The sequence below is a fragment of the Haliaeetus albicilla genome, chromosome 2, assembly GCF_947461875.1.
Source record: "Haliaeetus albicilla chromosome 2, bHalAlb1.1, whole genome shotgun sequence".
In the NCBI taxonomy this organism is placed as follows: Eukaryota; Metazoa; Chordata; class Aves; order Accipitriformes; family Accipitridae; genus Haliaeetus; species Haliaeetus albicilla.
Window position 1 is genome coordinate 44,341,945 of NC_091484.1, and position 25,507 is coordinate 44,367,451.

General features: G+C 37.6%; 1 protein-coding gene across 11 annotated transcripts in view; it reads left to right on the forward strand.

Moving 5' to 3' along the window:
- Nucleotides 1-25,507, forward strand: part of OSBPL3 (oxysterol binding protein like 3) — a 95,446-nt gene that overhangs the window by 51,348 nt on the left and 18,591 nt on the right. For 8 of the 11 annotated variants that reach the window (XM_069773076.1, XM_069773056.1, XM_069773085.1 and 5 more), the window contains 13 exons: nucleotides 4,201-4,320; nucleotides 4,517-4,570; nucleotides 4,780-4,893; nucleotides 5,679-5,849; nucleotides 9,788-9,914; nucleotides 10,758-10,861; nucleotides 11,009-11,101; nucleotides 11,710-11,866; nucleotides 14,238-14,368; nucleotides 17,201-17,308; nucleotides 20,133-20,267; nucleotides 20,957-21,050; nucleotides 24,132-24,382. In XM_069773076.1, the coding sequence (XP_069629177.1) occupies nucleotides 4,201-4,320; nucleotides 4,517-4,570; nucleotides 4,780-4,893; nucleotides 5,679-5,849; nucleotides 9,788-9,914; nucleotides 10,758-10,861; nucleotides 11,009-11,101; nucleotides 11,710-11,866; nucleotides 14,238-14,368; nucleotides 17,201-17,308; nucleotides 20,133-20,267; nucleotides 20,957-21,050; nucleotides 24,132-24,382 (1,659 nt within the window). The remainder of the gene's footprint in view (nucleotides 1-4,200; nucleotides 4,321-4,516; nucleotides 4,571-4,779; nucleotides 4,894-5,678; nucleotides 5,850-9,787; nucleotides 9,915-10,757; nucleotides 10,862-11,008; nucleotides 11,102-11,709; nucleotides 11,867-14,237; nucleotides 14,369-17,200; nucleotides 17,309-20,132; nucleotides 20,268-20,956; nucleotides 21,051-24,131; nucleotides 24,383-25,507) is intronic. The other 3 variants (XM_069773125.1, XM_069773134.1, XM_069773143.1) reach the window with 3 other exon arrangements.

Genomic DNA, 25,507 nt, shown 5'->3' on the forward strand with positions numbered 1-25,507 from the left:
TCAAATTTCTGCCTGGGCAGCAAATGCAGTGTTGATCGTTTTGTGTGGATATTGGCCCATAATGATACACAATCTTTTGTAGTGTCATAATCTCAAAACACTACCAATCTGGACATCAGACTTATGCTAGAATTGTTAATGCCATTCAGCTGGGAGTTTGGGGATTTGGGGGGGGGGGGGCAGTTGTTTGTGGTTTGTTTTTTGTTGTTTTTTTTTAATTTAGCACTGTGGTTTGGGGTATCTGTTTCAGTTCCCTGTTGTGGGATAAAAATTGGCAAAATGGAGCATAATCTGAATGCTTCCAGTAGCTTTCAGGAAATCCTGTATCTCCAATTTGCTTCTCTGCTATTTCAGTCAGATGAGAACAGTTGATAACCAACCAGCCTGATTCACTTGCCTTTGTTTTAGAGACTAAGCAGTTTTCTTTCTCTTCTGCTACTGCTTCCAGCAGTAGCCAACTGATGCTTTTTCCTCACCAAATGAGGTGTCAGATCTCTTGCAAAACAAAATATGCATCAAGATGCCGTAGGGTCTGGGTCAAGAGCAAATGGATCCAAAACCAGTCAGAGCAGCAATGTTTTGAAAAATGTGGGAGTTTGGTGCTTCAGGTGGGAAAGGTTGGACTCTTCTAGAAGGATGTATGCCGAAGAGGACCAGATGCTGTTACTGCAGCGTTGCACCTTGCATGTATCCAGCAGGTCCCCAAACTGTTAATTCTTTGAGCTATTGCTTGCCTTTCCTTGGATAACTTAGTTGATTAAATAGTCTTGTGCTTTTAAAAGGATCCATTTCAAATTCAACTAAGCTGCCTTTACGTAAAGGTTGCAGTTGAAGTGTGCGGTTCCCAGGGCAGAAGTCTGAATAGGAGACTTGCCTTCACCACCTGAGATTTGGCAGGCCATTGGGCCTGCTTGATGGGAAGAAGTGCTCCCACTTCAGCTTTTCTTCCCATTTTCACCCTTTTTAATTGTGAAAGCACATTCTTGGCTGCCTCACTGACCTGCAGAACAGTGAGAAATGTGGCTCTCCTGGAGGAACGTGGGAGACACCTTGTGTCTGGACTGCAGGAGAGGCCCAGACAAAATTGGAGTTGTAATGCAGGCCAGGATGTGCTCTTTTTTTAAAAATTTAACCAAAACTATTGATGCTGTGTATATTGCAGGTGGGTGTAATTGGCTGAGCTATTTCTCAGCTACTTCCTTTCTCTTCACCTCATATGCCCAATGTAGTGTGGGTCTGTCTCACTTCAGGAGTCCTTTTCTTTCTAAGCTTATCCTTATAGAAAGATGAATCTGGATTCTTGTGTTTTTCTTGGTTGTGCTCAAATTTCTGCTTGTCTCCTGCAAGCAGACCACTCTATCAACCATATGTTGTGTTTAAGCTTAACCAGCCTGTGGGAACTTGATCCAAAGTTCAAGAAAACTGTTTCATTAGGTATAACACTAGAATATTGAAAAGGATCTACTGTTCACTAGTCTTGACTGCTATCAGATTAATTCTCAGTGGAAAAGTTATGTGTTTGGGTACTGCAGTTTAATATATTTCAGCGAAGGCAAGGGAAATAGCTTGCTTGGTAATCAGGCAAAACAGCTTTTAAGCTCTTCGGCTAATTTCAAGAAGAAAGAAACAATGACATAAACACAACATTTTTCTTAATCCTGCAAATGCTCCTGTTAGTTCTTAATTAGAATTATCTTTCACTAGTTCCATCAGGTTTCTCACTCTTTAAAATGTTTACTTTTATCCAAGTACCCAGTTTGAAATCGGCTAATGTCAAGATTGTTGTTTATATTGGCTCATTTAGTAGATCATATTTTCTGAGGAGATGAGATTTTATCCACAGGTGGACGTTTAAGCAGCAGTAAGTTCAGCTGTTACTTAATGTAAATTGTAGCATTACACTATATGTGATGATATTTAAAGAGGCTGCTCTCTGTCATCATAACAGTCCCAATCCTTGTGATTATATAAGGGCTAATAAATAATCTTTTACAGGAAAAAGGAATCCAAGACCACTACAGAAAACATTTAGTGGCCTAATATTTACATTTATGGCAAAAGAGGTGGTGGAACATCATTTCTCTTTGGCTTTCAAGGCTGTAGACTGGAATGTTCTGTCAAAAAACAAAAAGGGGTGATGGGGGCAGGAAGTCCTTAACTGTGGAGGCTTAGAGCTGCCTTTGTACTTGAATAGCTGTCAAACTGTAGCTAGCAAGCTCTAGCTAACTGTCCTTGCGTGGGCACAGGCTGGCTCTCTGCTTCATTCTCTGTCAGCTTAACCCTGTGAAAGACCAGTGTTGTTGGTGTCTAGCAGCAGAGCATGCACTGCTGTGGCTGGTGTTAGGCTGATGTGCTGGAAACAGCCCAGGAGGCCTTCAGCCCACTAACTCATGATATCCATGAGTAACTTCTCCGTTCACTGATCTGATGTCACAGTCATTTACCCCAAAGCAGGAAAGGGTTTACAATTATTGAGTATTTTGAGTCCCAAAGTAGTAAAACCAAAAAATAAGCATTATGGAGTGTAACTTCTGGTTTTCAATAGGAAAAATATGATTTCATGATACTTGGTTAGAAATAATGGTATCTAGGTAGCTGTCAAAATATCTCTCAAACTGGAGGGAGTAAAAGAAGCTATTTGTTACAAAACTGACAAGGATAGAACCCAAACCTGTAGGGGCACAAAATGTGTGCTGTGATAACAATTTCAGTTAGGACAACTGCAGTTTTGACTTACCTTCAGGTAGTAGAACATCATTGGGTGGTCTGTAGGATGTTGAATGACGGGAGCTGCTCAGCCCCACATTTCAACTGCTTGCAGCCTGTTGTGTGGTGAGTGCTGGCAGAGTGAACTCAATCCAGGGAAGCAGAGCAGCTTTCCAGTATGTTCCATGAAGTGCAGTGCAAGGAAAATAACAATGAAGTAGTGGAGTGCCACCCGTAACATGGTGGAATAAGAGATCGCATTCCTTAAGCTGTTTAGTGAATGTCTTTTTGAAGATGGTTTACCTTGTTACTCAAGTAATAAGCATATTACCTGATGTAATTTTTTTTCTAGGTTTCTAGGGGTGAATTTTAAGGATTCTGGAATGGATAAATGAGCACAACTAGCACTCTTGCTAATTTTTGTTTCATTTTTCTTTTAAAGTTTTTTTTTTAGTCAGTCGAGATCTTCTTGGGAATACTTCCCTATGTATCTTGCAGGGAGGACCACGAGTACTTACCTACCTGGTATAGTTCTGTTTTCCCCAAAGTGTTTCATACTAGTCCTTTTTTGTCATTAAATTCTATGTGTTAAAGTATTCTTTGTCTTTTTCAAATACATGGGGATGGCACTAGCACATGCCATTTCCTGTCAGTTGTTCATAATTCTAGATCTGTCAAATCCTATGGTAGCTGGCAATAAATAATTCACGAGATCTGATCAGAAATCTTGAAACTCATGTTATATTGTCATTCATTAGCAGCTGTCCATAAATAAGAACTGTAAAAATACTATGAGATTTGTTCTCTGTTATGTTGCTGCAGGGTCTTTCATTTGAGAGTTCCTGATGGCAAAAAAGAGAGATCCTCTTTTAATTAGAGGTATATTAGATGAAGGGTGGGTTTTATTTTTCTTGTACCCTCCTTTATGTCATGTTCCTCATAGTACTTGAGTTACTTCCCTGGCTTTTTCATTTGTTTTTATTTTATTTTATTATTTTTAGTTTAGGGAGGCTGCAATTCACACCAAACACAAAACCTTGAGTTACTGAATATGGGCAAAAGACTTTTACAGAAAAGGCCTTCATTTTCAGTGTCTATTATTTCTGCTTCATAACCTACAAAACATATCCTTTTAGCATAGGCTATTTCTGCCTGTGATGGCAGAAGGTTTTTTTATGCTAAACTGTGACTAGGCTGCGGCTATGCACTGTGTGTGTATGTACAGAAAAATATACACATAAAATTCTGGTAAGCACATATATTCAATGAAGGATGGTGTCATAAAAAGTGTTTTGTTTAGTTTGTATGTTTCTATCAAAATAAAAAAGAATCTTGTCTCTTGGAAGATGCGTAACAAAGTGTAAAGACAGATCTAAGCCTAGATTTCAACACCATTTGGGGTTTTTTAACTTATGGTGGTCTTCCTCTTGAATCTTTCTTAACAATTCTGTTCTTTGGAAGAAATAAGTTGTACATTTGGATTTTCTGTTTAAGCAGGACAGCTGGGAAATTGTAGAAGGACTCCGGGGAGCAATGAATTGTACCCAGGAGCCACAGAAACAGGAGGGCTGCTTACTGAAAAAGAGGAAATGGCCTTTGAAGGGCTGGCACAAGGTAGGAAATGAATGTGTATCTGGAAGCCTGATGCCATTGCAAGTGGGACTTGGTGTGGTTTTGTGGCAAAAACATTACTTAAGAGCAGAGAAAGTGTTCTCCAAACAAATGGGGGCGGAATTGTGGTGGGGTTTTGTTTGGGGTTTTTGGGGTGGTTTGTTTGTTTGTTTTTAATTCTCCGCATTTCTGGTTACAGAGATACTTCTTTTTGGACAGAGGGATTTTGAAGTATTCTAAATGCCGAGCTGATGTAAGTGATCCGAAACCCTTTAAGGCCATTATAAGGTGGCAACACTATTTCATCCAAAATAAAAATAATTCCATGTTGTTGGCAGTGGGAGAGAGAGTTTCAGCAGTCCTAAACAGTAGGGTGAAGGGAGGAAAATGGTGGTTTCAGCAGGTAATATCTATCCTTTTGCCTTATTCTGGAGTGACTGTATTCTTTTTACTTTTTTGCAGATAGAAAGAGGGAAGCTTCATGGCTGTATTGATGTTGGACTTTCTGTCATGTCTGTAAAGAAATCAACAAAATGTATAGATTTGGATACAGAAGAGCAGATATACCATCTGAAGGTAGGTCTTCAAGATTGTTATAACCTTACTCCCAAAATAACAACATTAGCTCTGTATGGTGGAGACTTTTTTTTTTTTTTAATAGTAGGAGGTCTGATAGTTACACTAATAACTTACTTTATAGTCCCAGCAGACTAGTTTACATTTATAACTTGAGAGGCCTCATTGTACTGTTCCAGAGTCAGTAACCCTGTTCTGAATAGAAACTTCAAAGATGCCTCATATTTAGCAGCACTCTTTTCACCCAGCACTTTTTTCAGCAAAGGGTATGCACTTGTTGCACAAGTGCTTTTATTTTCGGTAATTGTATCTTGCTCTTTGTCTTATCTATAGGAAGTATTTTCCACAGTCAAATGTGTAGGTTTATCTATCCTTGTGGAATAAATTGTTTTGAAATACCTCACCAGAATCAAATTTCTATTTGTGTTTAACTAAACCTTGATGAAACCTTCAAAATGGCAATTAAGAAATTACAAATTAAATGGGTTTTTTTATTTATATTGGGGGTTTTTTCCATCTAGAAATTGCCAAGTATTGTGTTCTGCATTGGAAGTCATAACTATACTAATTGAAGTTTCTCTTTTTCTTGACTATCCTGTGATTGTTTTTCTGTCATGCTTAAGCTCATACAGTATGCATTTTGGTAGGAGCATCTTTAGAAGAACATTCCTGATATTTTGCTAATAAAGGTCAGCCAGGCTAGCTGTTTAATGAGCAAAAAATATCTTTGTTTCTTTGTTAGTGATTTTGAATGTGACTGTTATAAAACCTGAAATTTTGTGTAGGTGAAATCTCAGGAGCTGTTTGATGAATGGGTAGCAAAACTTCGTCACCACAGAATGTACCGTCAGAACGAAATCTCCATGTTTCCTCATGATGTCAATAGTCTGTTCTTCCCTGTGTCTACTACTGCGGACTCTGTCCCTGGTTTCTGTGATTCTACTCTGGGTAGAAAGGTAATAGTTATGATTTATAAATAATGAGCTTTCATCAGGGATTAAATTAGTCTGACTTGTGTTTATTAAGTAAAGAGCATAATGGAAGTTTGTGGTGGGGTTTAAGTTATGTTCTAAAATATCAAGAGGAAAATGATGTTATTTATTGATCTACTCCCAAGCAGTTTCCTCTATGATGATATTAAATTTTATAATATTGTCTCACTGGTTTAATGTAGTAAATTATATTTTCATGGTGACTTTTAAAACTGCATATTGAGTTAGAATCCTCATAATTTTTGAGACATATATCAGTATTTGTCTGATGTGCTGGTGAATACAAGTCTGGGTCACAGAAGAGCACTCAGCTAGATTTTTTTTTTTTTTCCCCTTTAACACTTTTTCATTTATCCTTTAGCTAATAAAACCTCTCCCCTTTTACATTAATGAATCTAACTGTGCTTACCTGAGTAGTATATAGGAATTATCTGAAAGCCATCACCTGTGGCCACTATTTATATTTTTAACTGAGGTAAAAGCATTATTCAAACCAATCCAAGGACCATGTTGTAGGTGGGTGTGGGGTCTGGATGGGTCCAGTCAGTAACGTGCTTCTCTTTAGGTAATGTCTGTGACTGTTAGTTTCACAAATGACCTGACAAATGCTCAGTCTAACACCATAACTGACCTCTTTGATGCAGTCTTATGGAAGAGTGATTGTGTTCGTGCCTTCAGTAGTCTGCACGTTGACTGGCTGACGTTCAACCGAAGAAGCTCTTCTGCTACAGTTTAGAACCAGTGATCTCTTTTGAGAATAATGTCTTTTTTAGCAATATTGCGTTACTTGCTATAACTGAAATGGCACTCCCTTTCTGTCAATACCAGAGTGTCTCCTAAGCAGCAGTCACCTCTTTGTTATCCACCTATCTAAGGTTTTCTTTTCCCTGGCTATATTGCTGTATGGTCTGAGTGGGCTTGTTCCCCAACACCTGCAGTTCATCACTTTGGTACGACTATCCTGTAACTGAGTATGAGTTTTACCAAACACAGACATGTGCCTGAACAGCTTTTTGCTAGTGGTTGAGAGTGAGGGGATCTGTGGAGCGGGCAGCTGAAAAACCAGTAACTCACCCTGCAGTAACGGGGCTGTTCTGCAAATTGCTGTCTGCATACTTTCCGTGGTGCCAGCACCTCTGTGGCACTGACAGCCTGCTCTTCTGAGGCTGTGTCTGCAAGGAAATGGCAAACCTCCTGTGGCTGTTTAGTTCTTTCCTCCCAAAAGACAGCAGGGATAGAACGGGAGATGAATATCAAGGGTAAAAGTGGAACATTGCAAAGCCTGTGATAAATCTATGCCTGTGCGCACTCTCTCTCTCTCTCTCTCTCTCAAAAATATCCATGTGATGAGCATATGTAAAATCTATGCTCACTGTCAGGAAATTAAGCGTTTCTTCTTTGGCATGAAAGACTTTAATTCACTTCTAATTTATTAATCCAGATTTGCACTGCAAAGAAGCCCTACTTATTTTCATGTGAAAAATAGAAGGGGATAGTTCTTAAGCTGCAGTTAATCACCTTAGCTCTGCTGAAGCTAAATGGAAGTTTGCCAATTTATACCAGCCTTAGCTTGATGTTAGTTGATATCAATCCAGCAGTTAGATTATTTTGAGAAAAATATATCAAGTGAACTTTTGCATTGCATTTTATTTGCTTTTAGAAACACCTGATCAGTTTTCACAGCTGGTTTTTTGTTGTTCTTGGAAGGTAGGTGTATGTATCTACATATGTTTATGTGGAATGCTTGGATTCTAAAGCTTAGCCATGCTGATCAAAAGCAAAACTATGCTAACTGAAGCTACACAAACTCTCCCTTGCCTGTTTCTTGGCAACGCCTACTTCCTTCTTCCCTCCGGCTCATGCCCCTCATGTATATGAGTTCTGGAAAAGTTGGTTATATGAGATAGATTTCTGAAGAGATAAACGTGGGATTTGTTCACAAAATGCCAATAAAATTGCTCATCTTTAAATTCAGTTAACTTGTGCTTTTAAAGGTGCTGGGATTATAATTTGGGTATACATATATAGATGATTAAAGCTCATACAGCTTTATGTAGGAATAAAACAGCTAAACTACACAGATGAGTTTAAAAATAAGTGCACTTATTGATGCTTACTACTACTGCATACTGACTATACAAATTGACACAGTACTGAATGACATCACATGGGTAGTGCATTTTATTTTATTCTGCAACTCAAGTTGGAGCTTATATTGTAAATTTTAAAAAATCAGCTAAGAAAACTGCAACTGACTGAGATGTAGATGATGTTTCCTATGAATAGATTTAAAACTAGTACTACCTGAGTTTTGAGATAAGGTGAGCAGAAGGTAACAAGGTTTGTGAAGTGTATGCTTCAGAGAAGAGCTGAACAATTTGGTCAGCTTTTCTTATAACCAGCAAAGTGGTCATGTAATGGCACTTAAGATGAAACATTTTAAAACTGATTTTAAGCAATTGTCGTGGTTTAACCTCAGCCAGCAACTAAACACCATGCAGCCGCTCACTCGCTCCCCCCCCCATCCAGTGGGATGGGGGAGAAAATCAGGAAAAGAAGCAAAACCCCGTGGGTTGAGATAAGAACAGTTTAATAGAACAAAAAAGAGGGAACTAATAATGATAATGATAACACTAATAAAATGACAACAGTAGTAATAAAAGGATTGGAATGTACAAATGATGCACAGTGCGATTGCTCACCGCCCACCGACCAACACCCAGCTAGTCCCTGAGCGTCGATCCCCCTGCCCCCACTCCCCCGTTCCTATACTAAAATGGGACGTCCCATGGTATGGAATACCCCTTTGGCCAGTTTGGGTCAGCTGCCCTGGCTGTGTCCTGTGCCAACTTCTTGTGCCCCTCCAGCTTTCTCGCTGGCTGGGCACGAGAAGCTGAAAAATCCTTGACTTTAGTCTAAACACTATTTAGCAACAACTAAAAACATCACTGTTATCAACATTCTTCTCCTACTGAACTCAAAACATAGCACTGTACCATCTACTAGGAAGACAATTAACTCTATCCCAGCTGAAACCAGGACAGCAATGTTGACAAATCATGTAATTTGTGCAACCTCCTGACAGATGATATTAAAGATGAAAGGTTTAGTAAGGTCTAAAAATAATTAGGCATTTGAATGGCTATTATTTGTAGTTATGTTAGAGAAGAAAATACCATTATAGGTCACAATCAACTGGTAATAGTATTGGGTAGAAATTTCTTCCCATTGGAAACTACTTAATTGTACTGCTCAATTAGCTCTTACACAGAATTTCCAGCATGTCCTGAAGCATCTGATAGTGGGCACTGCTGAAAATGAGATAAGTTTGAAAATGGTTACTGAGATGTTGTAAAAGGGTAGTATTTACCCAGATGAGGTGTATGATCACACATATGTTAAGGCCTGTCAAGCCAAATCCATGCTAAAGTCATACAACCTTGAGTAAAATTTTTAAATAACATCTAGTAGATCTTGCTTTCTTCACTGAAAAATAGCTTTAACAAGTATGCACGTTACATTTAAGTTACTTCTGGGGCTTCTTTGAGGAACATGGAGAAGAAACAGAATGTCCAACTTTGGTCCTGTTCAGATATGGTGCTTTAATTGTATTAAGTTGACTTACTTTATGCAGAACTTTGCCCTTCCTCAAAATTTAGTTTTCAGCAAATTTTTATGGTTCTTTTAGTATTTCTACTGCTTGTAGACAGTAGTTATGTTGGATATCCTGACATTATGCTCAATGACTGTACACCTAGTCTAGTTCATACACTTTTTTCCTCCATATTATTGATGCCTTCAGTCCTTGTCCCTGATAGTGGACCTCAACTGTTGGTTGTCAAAATTTGTGCATACAACCTTAAAATATTGTTTGTTAATAATTCACTTATTCTTTGGAGCAGGCAGGCAGCTTGACCAAACAGAATTCATTGTCAGCTGGAGGTACCTTGTCATTTTCCTTTTCAAGTAATGAGTCCAGGATTTCATCTTGGCTGCAGTCTTTTGAAGACATGGAAAAATGCTCAAGAGGTAATGATATTCGAAGGAAGTTGAGAGTAGCCTAATGTTTCCCCTAGTTTTTCTTGACAACAAGAGTACTACACTGTAAGTAGTCATTACAGTTAGAGTTTTCTCTGAAACTGGAGGGAGGAAAGGGGTGCTTGATGATTTACTGGCTATTCGTTTTCAAAAGGACTAGTGATTTTGGATGTGGGGGTATCAATTGTGGGCACGTCTTCAAGGAAGCTATATATGTCAGTACATTTTATTCTATATACGGACATCACCTTCAGTAGTAAGATTTGAACTTTCTTAAGCTGGGTATTCAAAAAAGGGAAGCATCCAAAATCTAGTCATTTAAAAAGCACTAAATCTTTGTACTTCAAAGTCACCTTCTGCTTTCATGCTTTCCTAAGAGCATGAAGATCTTTCTCATGTTGGTAGTGTCTGTGTGATACTTATTTGGTGAAGTTCTACTACCAGCGAGCTTCAGCTCTAATATAGAGGAGACTCATCTCCAGCTCTGAATGTACAATTCACTGTTGATGCCTGTGGCATTGCTATCCTCACCATGAGGAGCTCTGACTAGTCCCAAACTGCAGTAATTATCACATTATTCTCATTTTTCTGCAATCAACTAGGATAAAATATCGTGGTCATTGTACACACCATATAGATGCATTGCAATGTTTTGAATTTAAACTTGGAGATAGAAGGATACAAGCTCTTTATGCAGTTGTCTAATAATGTGCTTTTAGTCAATGAATAATTTAAGCTAGCTACAATCAAAATAAGACTAACCTCCAAAGAAAAAAAACTTTCAGTGTGTCTGTTACTTTAGGGCAACTGAAAATATTCTCTTGTTCAAAACAGACCTCTCCAACTGTCACGCATATTTACTGGAAATGAACCAGCTGTTACAGAGCATGGATGTTCTTCACAGGACATATTCAGCGCCTGCTATAAATGCTATGCAGGTTTGTTGTTTAAAAAGCAAAACCAAAAAAGTTTTCCCTTGCAATTCCAAAAAGTAACCCCAAATCCTAAAGGATCAAGGTATTTCTTCTTGGCTCTGCTAGTTTTATGGCAAACTGTATTATTTTTGTCCTGTGTGTTGTTAAAAGGTTGGATCTTTTGAAAGCCCAAAGAAGGAAAAGAGAGCACACAGGAGGTGGCGATCCAGAGTTGTTGGGAAAGAGGCTAAAGGAATGTTACAGGTAAATTCTGTCCTTTCAGTGCCCATCTTTCTACAAATCTTAGTTGTTGATCACTTCTTGGTGTGACCAGTTTAGGAAATACGAATCCTTTCTAAATAGTGTTCTATGCTAGCTTGTTTTAAGTGGTGGTATATCAGACAAAACACAAATATGTTGTCACTGATATCTGCAATAGGATCTATGCTGTTACCTTCAGGAGACTGGCCATGTTTTTAACCCATGTTTTCAATCTGCCTCCAGTTTGGGGGGTTGTGGTGTTGGGTTTTTTTATCAGTACAGATTTTTGCAAATTCTCCAGATAGTTTAGTACACGTTTGCATCCAGAGGCCATGTGATTAGATACTTATAAATGGAGAAAAATAGTATAGCATATGCTACAGCTCTCAGGGGGCTTGTTTCTTGCAGTTTTGCCAAATCTCCAATTATGGTATCTTGGGCAAAGTTATATCTATGGTTTCATTTGCCAGGTGTCATCCATTCCAAGCCTATTGGCAATTGACAGTAGTTTTTCCATTTTTGGTGTCTCCAATGTAACCCAGGTGGGTACAATAAAACAAAATTTTCTTTACAGTTTGTAAAAATGTCACAAATGGCTATCCTCCTTACAGGTGCCTTCAGTATTTTCTGCCCCTATGAGACTGCACGCTTCCAATCCAAACTTATCTACAATAGATTTTGTAGAGGAGAAAAATTACTCCGATGGCTCTGAAACATCATCAGAATTTACTAAAATGCAAGAGGATTTATTTCACATTGCACATAAAGGTAAATTAAATTCTTTTGTACGTGGTTTTTTATCATCACAATTTAAATAATTATGTGACTTCTGAGAATGCTTCCTGTTTACTGTTTAGAAAAAGCAGAAAATGCCCTTCCTTCCTTTAATTCCCTTAAGGAATTGGAAATGTTGACATCTTGAGTCATTTGGAAAAAGTGGCTTAATGATCACATTTTTTAATTTTTTATTTAATAAAGGACAGACCTTTGTTTTATGTGCTAAAAACCTGGATTGTATTTTTTTGCCAAAAGGTAAAAATCCTAAAATCAGTTGCTATAAACACAACAGCAGATTATACTTTTTTGTGTTTGCATGCATATGTGTGTATATGAGCACATGTATGTTTGTATATTCCGTGTGCTTCACTGTATTTCAGGGTCAGCATTTGTTGGTGATGCAAGGGTTGCTATGATAGTAACCTATTTTTAGTGAATACAGAAGAGTAAAATCATGTAAACTAGCCAGAGGGGCAGCTTGGCTGGAAATGTTTCTTCTCTCAAAATCATTTTTCATTAGCAGTGCTTCGCTCTATCACCCTTGCGCCAGAAACATTTTTACTGTTTCTTGGTGAGGAAGGCACTTAAGCATTTATATCCAAAAGACTTTCAGAAGTATTGGCTTTGTCCCATTTTGCACAAGATAATGGTTGATGTTATCAATAAGCATTCTTTGCTTGTTTTTCCCCTCTGGTGCTGATGTATCTTGATTCCATTACGTAAGGAATGTATCTAAGTAGTAAACTTTATAAAGTCAATTATATTAAAAAATGATGTATGTATTCCAAAAAGTGAAAAGAAGTGGGGGTGGGATGCAGTTGGAAAAGTTGCTATTAAGCAGACCAAAGAAATTACCTACTCAAGATCATCTTACCTGAAATGTCCATGTCAGAAATTTTGATTAGATTGACCCATGCATTTGAGTGGACAACTGATTTGATACTATTTAATACAGTATTATTTTATTAAGAGTACAAAGAATTTTCTTCCAAAGTTGCTTTGTACCACACCCCTTCCAAAAAAGGGTAGTGAAGAAAGCTTTTGTTTTAGTTTTTGATACAAATGAAATAAAATGTAACATTAGTATGTAATAATTCTTGAAAATTTCAGTTAGCATACAACTTACTAAATGACATTTGAGGTCACTGAAGATTCTGGTCGTGTCATCCACTTATGAAAGGCTAACAAAATAGGTCATAGTGGATACATCTTCCTCCCCACCCCCTGTGATACTGTCAAAGATTTCTTAAAATAGGTTAAAGTATGAGAATTAGCTTTGGTAATTGCAGTGTTGAAATATACCTTAAGAAGAATATTTTCTTAGAAGAGTAAATTAGGTTACGTCAAATACTCAATGAAGTGATGATGATTCAGGTTAACTCAGAGCGGATGATTAGAAGAAAGAGGTATCAGATTTCTTTTTCTTTGCCCTTTTCATGCATCCATGTTCAGATTTTATATCTCCATTTCCCTGTAAATGGATACATTTTTGCATTGGCAGTTCTCATGACTGTATTGCAAGGCTTGAGTAGACCCTCAGAAATCCTCTTAATTCTCCAGTTAGATGAATGTTGAAATCCTACATAAAAAAATATTACTCAAATTTTTATTTCTTGTGATTAAACAAAAGATTAAATGTTTTAAGAGTAAAAAAATGAGAGTGCATTTTCCCTTTAAAAATCTAGTGATTTTAAAATTGCACGATCTGTTGTCTGATTTAAATGTTTCAGGCTGGGGATACTGACTCAGGAAGGAGTAGAAGTAGCAGCATAACATGCACAACGTCCAGGATCTGACCCTTTGAGTCACTAAATCATCTAACAAGCTGAAATTTCTTTATCCCAAAAAGAGATAACAAAACTGAATACCACAGTTGACTTGCTTGTGGGGAAACTACTAACTCTATAGCTGTGGCACAGTATGTGTTATAGCTGCTTTTTTGATTATTTTTTTCTATTTCATTTTTTTTTTCTTCCCTCTCTTCTCCCCCACTGGAATTCTTAAAGGAATGTGGAATAGAGTCATGACCATCTGAAGATTCAAGCTAATTGGGGAACAAAAGCAAGTGAAGAGCAGATGTGGTTAGTTAGCTTTGTTGCCATCTGTCACAAATAATCACAGTAATTTTGACTGTGGCTAATATAGTCAACATGGTAGCATTCACCATAAACATTTATCCTACTAAAAAATCTACCCTATAACCTTGATTAATATTACTTGTTTTTAGTAACCCACCCTGGATCTCTCGACCTAAATTCTTGTTTCTGTCACCATAAATGATATTTCATTGAAGTTTTACATAATTGGTATGTATACAATTGATAGCTGGTTTTAACTGTCACTTTTTATGAAATGGTTCTAGTTTACTTCACCTTGAGGTCAGCTTTCAGCACCATATCTACAGAGAGAGAAAAGCTGAAGCAGATGCTGGAACATGATGCATCCTCATCTCCATCTGCACAAATAGTTGGCTTGAAGAATGCCTTAACATCCGTAAGTGACACGCTGAAGTTCAGCAAGCTTCATTGTCATCAGATACTACTTTTAAATTTTATAGTAGTTAATTTCTGTTTCTTTAGTGTCTGTTCTGTGCTAGAATTTGCAGTATTGAATCATAGTAAGTTATTATATATAGTGTTTTTCAAAGACTCTTTCCTAAATGTTAAAGGTATTGTGAAATCACTAAAGTTTGATAAATTGATTTAGGTATATAGTATAATCTCTACCATTTGATGTTAAGAATCAGAGGGCTGCTCTGTGACAATGAGTCTACTTTCTCTCAAAACATACACTGCTTAATCACTCAGTTCTGGTGGGTTGTGGGTTTCCTTTTCCTTTTCTTTTTCTAAACAGCACTCAAGTATTCACTGTATGACTTCACATAAAATAAAGGTAAGAGTGGCTGAAAGCACTCAGCTGTTCCTTCTAATGCACTAGAGCTTCACCATGCTGCACCAAGACACTGCAAAGCAAATTCAAGTACAACTTGTTATATTGACTTCCAACCTTAATTATCTGTTAGTTGTTTAAAAGCAGCAATGGAGCTGTTAGGGCAGAGTTCTAAATGACAAAAGATTGTGCTCTTTAAAAAGGTGAGGGGTTTTGGTTGGTGTGGTTTTTGTAATTGATTGAGACCAGAACTTTCAGGTTGGTCATGTTTGAACATGTCAACCAAACAGTGATCTGATTTCAGAGCAATGAGGGCCATCGCTACCACGGTCTTAAAATTTCAGTGTTTGTTGCAAATTCGTAATCAGAGGCAGGGGAGACTCTCTGGCATTGATAAATGTGATATAGATCATCTTAGAATTATTTCAGTATGAAAATTCCCTTTGCTTTAGAAAAGCTGCGTAAGGTTATAGTTTAAGTGTATAACATGCCTCTTTGCCTAGACCTTTAGAGGTTGTGATGTCTTCATAGTATTTAGAGAAAGCTGAAACCTGCTGCATAACAATACTCACTCACTTGCACTTCTTTGTTTTTGGCTTTCAGATGTTCCACTTTTGATATTTGAATAGGTGACTTTTCTTTTTCCAGTGTTATTTGCCTACCATTTTATATTAAAAAAACAAACAAACAAACAAAAAAACCCAAAACTTTTTAAAATTTCTGAACTCAGCGAACACTTAGCTTAGCATGAATTTTTTTTATCTAGGCAATGAAATTCTGTCCATCTTCATCCTCTGTCTTTTAAAAGTCATGCTTTTAGATCTTATCTGATAATTACTAAGCCTTTTGTAGCCCATCCAGAAGTCACCTGTGAACCTTGGCTGCTTCAGCAGAGGTTAACACCTCTGAGAGCTATTCTTAGCCTGCAGATATGTAAAGCCATGATGTTAACAGAAATTTTCTCACCCTGTACAGCAGAAATCCTGTAGGAGAAAGGAATAAGCTTCCTTTGAAGATGTATGGAAGCACAGATATGATAAACTTGACATATTTCTAAGACTTCCTTGCAAGACAGTCCTGTGTTGATGACTTTGACTTAGTGTTTGTTGTTGTTCATTTCAGTTTGTTTTCTGTACATGAGGAACAAAAAAATCAGACTCACAGGATGGAAGCTATCAAACATAAGTCTGTTTTGCTCTCATCAGCCTGGCAGAGGAAGAAAAGTGAACAGATTTAAAGTGGATAAAACACCATAAAATTAGCATCTCTGCCTCTGCTTCTTCCTCATTAAGATAGTATTCTTGACGTACACATAGTCTAAGAAATCAAATACAGAATGGGGAAAAGTACAATATTTTTATTTTGGGAGAAGGAAAAGACAATAGAAGGAAGAAAACACTTTGTATCAAACAATGAAAGTTGGAAGATGCTATTACAGGAAAGCTGTGTAAATTCTTTTTTGCACTTGATGTTGTGGGTATAACACACACTTGAACACTTGTCGCAGAAGTGATATATGCCTGTATGGCGAATTCAGACCGCACATACATAAAGCCAGAAATTACTTTCTCCCCTCCATTATCACTTCAAGCTTACTATCTTTCCTGCCCTCAGGACTATTTCCAGCAAAAATTACTGTCGAAATCAGAAGCATTTGTGGGACAAAGTGAATGTGTAAACAGCAGGGTTCTCCACATCCTAGTATTGATTCAGTTAACTAAAAGGAGCAGTAAGTCTTCAGTATTGTTCCAAAATTAGTAACCCAATCTTCTTATTCAGAGATAGTTTCATTGCAGGCAGGGTTGCATCCTCTTCATAGGAGTCTACTTGAACAGACATCTGTCCACCAGATGCACCCAGCATGAGTAAATAACATGTAACAAACATGAGTCTGCAGTAGAGACTTTTTATTCTGATCGTTGCCATTACAAGCCAATAGGACACAAATTGTACCTGTCTGAATTTAAGTCTTATTTCTCTGTCAGTGGAAGGCAAAGGGAACTGTCAGTATAGCAGGCTGATGGGAAAATCAAATGTTTTTGGATGTGGCAAGAGTAAGAATTGATGTTGAGAGAGGCTAGGTTGGATAGGGGTGAAGGAAGGGAGCTTGAAAGAAGATGCACAAAATTCATTTGTAACTTACTAAATCAGCTAGCAAAACCTGGTAACTTGAAATATCCCTGCCATCTTTGGGTTTTTTTCTCCATTTATGTGTCTTTTCCATCAGACTGAACAAAAATAGTTTTAATTTGTGAGATAAGGAGCAAGGTTTGAAGCATTTATAATAAATGATTTGCTGAACCAGTAAAAAATCATGTGGTGATAGTGTTTTATACTGCACTTTTAAATAATCTTTGCCCCTTTTTGCATAATAAAGCCACGTTCAAGTTAGTTGAGAGAACTTTATGTCCCCAATATTTTTGTTAAATATTCCAGGCAATAGCACAAAACACAGATCTTAAAGACCGGTTACGCAGAATACATGCCGAATCTATGATCCTTGATTCAGCATCTAATGCAAAATCAAGTCCAGATTTGGTGAAGGTGGGTATGGATTTCCTCTTTCAGTGATGTCTGCTCCTCAAGCCCCTACATCTAGACAGTGCTGCATAGCTGCATCTTGTCCTGTTCTTCATGTCTTCCCTATGGTGTATTGTGTTAGTAAAATGAGTCTGCTTTCATGGTTATGAGTCATTTCTGATGATGCATTGTGTAATATTTGATTTCAAAGGCTTTCCTTGTGAGCAGTTTCCTAAGCACAGTTCCATTGCTTTTTGCTACTGGTTCCTGGTGTTCTCCCTCACCTCCTGCCCCACTTTCCATTCAGCATGAACAGAGCTTCTGCCTTGTTATCCTCATTCTACTATTTCTCTCCCCCTTATTCCCTTGTTAACTTTCAAATTCTGTAGTTCTTTCTGTTGCCTGTCTAAATATTGTTAGCCCAGAACGCTGGCTACCAGTGTGGCTCGTGTAAGGCTTAGAACAACTATCAGACATTTCCATGAAAGGATCAAAGAAATTAGATGTACAAGAGCCCTTTCAGCCATTTAGTTTTCTTTGCGTGAAGCCAGGGAGTCTTCTACATATCCAGTTAGCATATTTGAGACATACTGATGTTCAGATAGTTTTTTGGCTTGCTGCAGAATGCATGTGAATATGATGTGTTTATAGGTCATAGGATCTAGGTGTTAATGGTGCTAGTGAGGGAAGCAAAAACTGTGTTATTTCTGATGGATTTTCCTAAATGTTAACTCATACAGAAACTTCTGTTGTGCTTGTAGTATAAATCTTTCATTAGAACTTGAGTGGATATAGTGCTGGGGGTTTTACATAACTTATTACTTCCTTTTATTTTTAAAGACAGTTTAGTCATTCCATCTGTTCACTTCTGGTTTCGTTCTGTTTCAGTAGAGCTGTGTTTTGGTCATATTTAGCTGTTCGTTTGATTGGTAGTTGATCATTCTAATGCCTTTTGCTTTTAATCCCATGAGAATTTGAACAGCACTTAAACCGCTAGGCAGACAAGCATTAATGCATTGTTTTTTAATTTAAGGAGTGAGTTATTTTCTTACTTAGTGGAGGTCCTTGCAATGACAATGGATTATTTCTGAAACTTGTTCTATGCACTATACACACACACATGACAAAAATAGCTTTCAAAAGGTCCTTTAGAGGTTTCATTCACAAATTCCCTCTAGCATGGTTTGGGATGGAACTTAAGGATAAAATTGCTTATACTGGAGAAGTTTCATTTTAGATTTTTCTGAGAACTATGATACAGTAGTGCTGCTGTGAGGAAGACAGGGCCACTGCACAAAACTTGGCTTTAAATGATACATCAGGTGCTATGATAGACCTGTGAAAATTGAAGCAGTATAAACTAGTACCTCAAGCCTTTGCATAAGGTAAAAGTTTAGTTTGTTTATTGGGCAGTTTATGTTGTCATTTGTCATGCCAAAGTGGGAACATGAAAGAAGACAACCTGAAGCTCTCATGTGATAGATATAAAAACTTGCTGTTCTTTTATGAGTGTTTCCTCCTCAGATTCAAAATAGTATTGGAAACAATCCCAGTAGCAATGCTCACATGTGTAAGACTTTTTTTTTTAAAAATTTTTTTTTTAACTGGTAGGCTAGTATAACTAACTGCCTTCCCACAGAAGAGACAATGTTGAAGTTTCCTCTTTTCTTGCTGCTGTATCAGAAGTATTTAAAAAAAAAAATCTTTTGTATGATAAGAGTTTTGTTTGTTACCATGTCACCATTATCAGCACATACTGAATAACATTCCATACTATAGTAAAATCTACCAGCAGAAAAGCTTTGAAAGACTTGTCAATTTGATTATAGACTTGTCAGATTGTTCATTATGTTGCTCTGAAAGTAAAACACTACAATACCTGCAAAATTATGATAGGACAGTCATGGTTACAAATTAATAAAGCATCTCATGCAGAAAAGCTTGAGAGCAGCTAACACACTCCTCTGGGCCAGCTAGCCCTTTTCCTTAGAGTTGGTGGAGTTATCAGGGAAAACAATAGTGCACAATGTTCTCCAACTTTTTTACTGCATCCACAGAATGAACCAAGTCTCACTGGTCAGCTGGTCACCTCACCTTTGCTAGGCCACCTTTTGGAACTCTGCTTACGTCAACGATCTGTAGAGCTTCTGTGGGAGGAGTTACAGAGATCTCTGTAGCAGTCAAATGTGCCTGTGGCAGCAAAAACAATGTCACTTACACGGCTTTGATAATATGTTGGTTTGGGTTAACACAGAGCTATCTCAGGTGTGAGTATGAAGGAAAGCTTTCCAAAGCACAGCATAGAAAATTATCTAGTGAAGAAAGCGAGCTAGGAAAGCATTGCTATTATATAGAAAGCAAATTTGCCCCTCTGAATTTTGTATGCCACTGCACCACAAGCTTTGCATTAAGCAAGGCTTGGGAGGGAAAGACTAATTCATTTGCTAAGATCAGAAGGGAATGTGAATCTAGGATGTAAAATAAAGAGATGGGACTTTTGTTCTTTTGGGGGCTTTTTGATGATACAATTGTATATATCTGGCTAAATCACTCAAATACCAAAGCATTTTTACTTTTTTTTTTTTTTAAAGAAAATGTACATGCACTGCCACAACTGATTTACTAAATATGCATTGCTTTTTTTTTTTTTCCTTCTCTTTGGTCTGTTTTACTTTGGTTTTAAATCCCTCCCTAAAACACATACTACCTTTCATTAAATTGGAGAGGAGCATGTGCAATCAATCTTCTCCCAGTGTTTTACAGCCCTTTAAGTTATGTGACTGTGGAATTGCATGCATGAATGCTATTTGTGGTACTTCTCTCAAAACTTTTTATTTCTTTTAAACAGGAAAATTCAAGAGAAGAAAGCAGAGGTCTGGTTCACCAGGTCTCCAATGAAAGCAGGTTGTCTATAGCTGACTCTCTCACAGAATTTTTTGATGCACAGGAAGTCCTACTGTCTGCTAGCTCTTCAGAAAATGAGGTCTGAACATTAAGATTGACATCATTCCAATGTAGTTTCTTATCTGCTGCTTGATATGCAGTCTTTCTGAGTGCTAACTGCACACCATATGACTGCCAGAAAATGAAAATATTCAAAATATTTAAAAATTAATATGCTGTTTGTATTTATTTGTTGTCATTGTCTCTTAACAGTAAAATGTAACAATTACTATGGAGAAGTCTTATATGCGCATTGAGGCAAATGGCAATTAGGTAGCTAGTATGCAGATACTGCATTTGTTGTACTGTTTGCCTTGAGTCGTTATACAGGTGCTTAAGAAATTGTATCATAGAAATATATATTCATACCTCTCCCTGTGGTACCTGTAGGTACCTTGGGGCTGATGTCATGCATATTGAGACTTAATACCTCATTCTCTCACACTCCATAAAAACCCTGGCTTTTGATATGAGGAAAGCCTTCTTAGCTGTGGGGCCAAGAAGATGAAGCATGTCTCCACTAAAAGAATAGTTGAATTTTCAATGAGGGTGATCTTTCCCAAACTCAAGTGTGTCTTCTTGGGACTTCTTAGTACCTTCCTGTAACACAGCGTAAACAGTTCAAATCTATTAAAACAATACTTGCAGCAGAAAGTAACAATATTCATGTGCTTATGGTGTTATTTTAATGAGTGATGTATCTTGCTTATTTCCCCACCCCACACTCAGGTATCGGATGATGACTCATATGTAAGTGATATCAGTGATAATGTCTCAGAAGATAACCTAAGCAATGACATGGAGAATGAAAGACAAACTTTAGGTAAGTTCAGTATTTTATTATACCATGTTTTGAGAATTTCCTTTCTTTTTGTTTGGGATATTTTTTTCTTCTCTTACTAGCAATAATTTGATATTACAGGTTTTGAGATGTAAACAGCCTGTGTATTTTCTCTTACAGTCTCAGATTGGTTTTGAACAGCACATTCTGGCTAATCTGATTAACAGGGTCCGGGCACCATTGATTAAGCAGGATGGTGGGTTTGTACCAGCAAAGAAACGCCTATATTCTTGGCTGCTTTGGTGCAACTCCCACTCCTTTTCAGTTCCTTTCATGGCTACATGACTTTTCAAAGTAGCAAGGCTTAGCTGCTTTCTTTTTTTCAAAAAGTAATTTTCTTCTTGTCACTCTGTTTTTTTCAGTCTGCAATTTAACCACCACATTCAGAGTTCTGTTGTTTTTAGCAGAACTCAGTGTTTAAAGGAACATAAGAATAATTACACACTGGCAGGCCTGGTGTGTAACCATAAGGATTTCTTTTTTGCATGTTTTAGTCATGATAGTCTTGTTAGTACATATGCTTATTTAACTGTCTTGCTAATTAGAGACAAAATCAAAAAAAGAGGTAGAAGAATTGGTCATAACAAACTAATTGGCTTTGTGCCTTCAACTCCTTTCAGCTAACCACGATATTCTTCCCATTCTATCAATATATTTTTATCTTCAAAAATGCTGAACAGTGGTTTCTTACTAGCAGCTGTTTCCTGATCATCTCCAAGGACCAGTGGATCCCTATGAACTTGGGTAGTGTGATATGTCTGGAGAGCTGTTGTATTCTATAACTGTTTAAAAATGAAGATTTCTTTTGAAAGATAGGAAAGAATACAGATTGATTTGTCTCATGATCTGGACCTTAGAAAACTGTAATAGTGTGGCTGTTCATCTTCTTGTAACAAAGACTATCACTGAAGCTCTTCCATATCAGCAGCACCTCCATGTGCTTCTGGTACCTGCTATTTCTGTGCTTTGGGCAGCCTGCCACTCCCATTAATAGCAAACTGGATGTCTTTTTTCCTACAGGGTTTTAACTGAACCATAAATTGTGGGATTATGATAAAATCCTCTGGCCACTATAATGTATAAGGTCAGACCAGATGATGATAATGGCCCAGTCTGGCCTTAAAAGTCATTGAGTCTAGCTGGAGGTCAGATGTCTTAATCTCCTTCAGTATTGTTGCTAGCCATTTGTCACAGGTCTTGCAAACCAAAACTGCATGGGCTTTTCTTTTCATCGGGGGTGGGCAATCTTCAAACTTTCTGAATAGAAAATTTGGTATTTACATTTCTTAGTCATTTCTCTACTCTGTTTTTTCACCAGTTTACCCCAGTTAATGGGCTGGTCCAGAATACGTAGTTCAGTCAATTAGTATTCTGCTTTTAATCAAGCTGTCAAAGGGCATAGACAAATCCCATTTCAGAGAGTTCTTTTGAACAAGGATAAATTTTTAGCATTTACCTCCTTCCTTTCCAGATATCCTCTCATTCCTGAGGTATCTAAGGGAACATCCTTCTTTTTGGCCTTTTCCGATATTAAATAAATTCTTCCAAGAGGGAAGTATAGTAGCCAACCTCTTAACTCTTAACAGTATAATTGTTTCAGGTAGATTTTTTGATTCATAGTGCCCATACCATTTTTATGCAAAAAGAAAGAGATAGGCTGTAGACTGCCAAGAATTCACCCGACCTTGTTACAGTAACTCGGTTGTGTGAGATATTAGGACCACTAGTTTGTGAGTGGCAGGAAAGATGGAAACTTCTTCCTCAAAACTTTGAGACTGCTGATTACACTTGAAAATCTCCATCTGAGGCATGGGCTAGCATACATGGGAGTGATGGAGAAGTTAGCCCTTGTGGTTATCTGTACTTTGTCACTGTTGGAAGCACTGCTGATATGCTTATGCCAGTGGACCAGCAGAGGAAATACTGGTTGAAATCATGCATTTAAGAGCAGTGATTCTTTGGGCATGTGCAGCACAGAAAAGATGTGCTGCACAGTGCTGTTTTAATTCCTCCAAGACAAAGCTGAGTGAGGAAAGCCAGATGAGGACAGGGGTTGACAGACTGGGGCTATATCTGAATGTTTCCAAATGGCAACTGGTTCTAGGGCAGGAGCTTCCTAGGTGCTTCTAAGGATGTATAAAGATAAAATATGTTCTTGTAGTGGCAACTGTATTCCTCTCTGAAATGAGATTGATGTACAGCTAAGCAATGTAATCACTTCAGACTAGTGCCTGTTGCAGAAGCTTGTAGCTCTATTTTGATCCTGCCACAAATCATTTCATGGCACACTTAGAACTATTTCTTCTGTTCCAATTGCTTTGACATAGCAACACAGACCTCAGATATTCATGTCAAGGACTCTTGACATGAGTTCTTTTTTTTTTTATCTTCAGTGAACCTATAGCTCCACAGTTCCTTCAGCTTTTCCACCTTTAAAACAGGCCATTTCTCCACCAACGTATGGGTGTATCTAAAAGTTAACATCACTAAAATTTCTTAAATGCTAAGCACTATGGGGAGCACTGTGGAAAAGCCTGCATGTATATCTGTGGTGCAGTAAATTTCCCTGGTAGGAGTATTAAAAAAACTAGGAAAAGATAGGTAGGAGTTGTTATTATGCTTGGATCTGTAAGTTATGCCTTGCCTTCTGAGAAGTGTCAACTTAATTGAAGCTCTGTCAAGGAGGGAGGTTTTATGTCCCTTAAACAGATAGGAATCCATCTCTGTTACAAATAAAATACTTACAGTATTTACTCTTTCAAATTCAGTGGAAAGCCTGAGCCTTTTTTACAGACTTTAAGGGGAAGGAAGGTCATTTTTTTATGCATCTTTTGTACCTGGCATTTATCTCTGTTAACATACGGAAATTAAAAACTTGTTCTTAATTTTATCATTTTTATAACAGGCTATCTTCAAACCACAAGTGAAATACTTGAATGAATTTTGAGGGTGGGAGGAAGTTTTGACAGAAGAAAGATGGTTGCTTTTTAATGTATGTTTGCAAAGGGGATGAAACTAAGTAAACAGTGAATTGACTTGTTCTGACATTTCCTTCCTTTTCAGACTGTATTTCTGAAAGTGGAATTGGATGCAATTCTAAACGGAGAACATGTTTACCAGCTCGATGTCCTAATACAAGTAACATCAGCCTATGGAATATCCTGAGAAATAACATAGGAAAGGATCTCTCCAAAGTGGCCATGCCTGTTGAATTAAATGAGCCACTTAACACCCTTCAGCGTCTCTGCGAGGAGCTGGAGTACAGTGAACTACTAGATAAAGCAGCGCATACGCCTAACCCATTTGAACGGATGGTAAATATGTTATTCCAGATAGTTAGCAGCAATTCAATATAATTAGAATAAATATAAAAACAATCTGCTAAAGAAATGAAGATGTTCTGTTCTATTTTGCTTTTCCTCCCAGCTGAGGCAGACTCTCCAAACATGTGTCTGTACATACCCACTATTTTTGACTCTTCTGCATAATTTCTGTTGCTTTGTCAAGAGGTCTCTCTCCTCAAGTACCTTGCTGTCCTGCAAGGTTAAACGAAGAAGTAGTTTAGTTCTGTTCTGCAGCTCTTACAGAGTAAGATTAAAAATTTACAGCAAAAAGGTGGGGGGAAGGGGTGGGGTGGGGGCAAGGGGTGGGTGGTTGAACTAATATACTTCCCTCTTGAGCATGAAAGTTCTAATGTATCTTTTTTTTAAGGGTGTCTAATCTGGTAACACATTTGTGCATAGAGGATGCTGGATCTTCCAGCCCTACACTACTGTGATATCTTTATTAAACTAAATGAGCTCCATTTGTTTTATTAACTGGTTTTGTGAAGTTTTGGAATTGATCCAAAATGTTCAGGATCTCAAAACTGGGCAATATGAATGTATGTTGGGTACAATAATGGTGTCATCTTCTGCCAGTGCAGAACCCTGAATTCAGCATTTGGCAAAAGAACAAGAGAAAAATGTATTTCAGTTGTTCTGCTTCCAGATGCACAAGAGCTACTTAACATATAAGCCCATAAATAAAAGATTAAAAGCTCTCTAAATTCTCTTAAATGAAAGCTATAGATTTTCCCTTAAGCTTAATTAAGCCTTTTCAACTCAATATATCTTATCTTAAAATGAGGTGATTAATGAGTGTAAATAGTTGTGTTATAAATACTGTTTGAAAAGCCTCTTGCTCCATTCTGACACTCTGCAAGGGTTACAATTTAGTGTCCTCAGGACAGAGTGTGTGGCTATTAACTGGGCTTTTTGGTGCATAGCTTTTTTTTGTTCTCTTGAGAATGTATGTTAAAAGGAAAAGGAAATGTGCAGTAGTTGTTCATATGGGAGTGAAAATAAGCCTTTTCCCTCCTTCCCACACCCCAGCATCTGGAAATTACCTCAGAATGGAGTATTTTTTGCCTTTGAGAAATTCCTGAGGCAAAATTAATG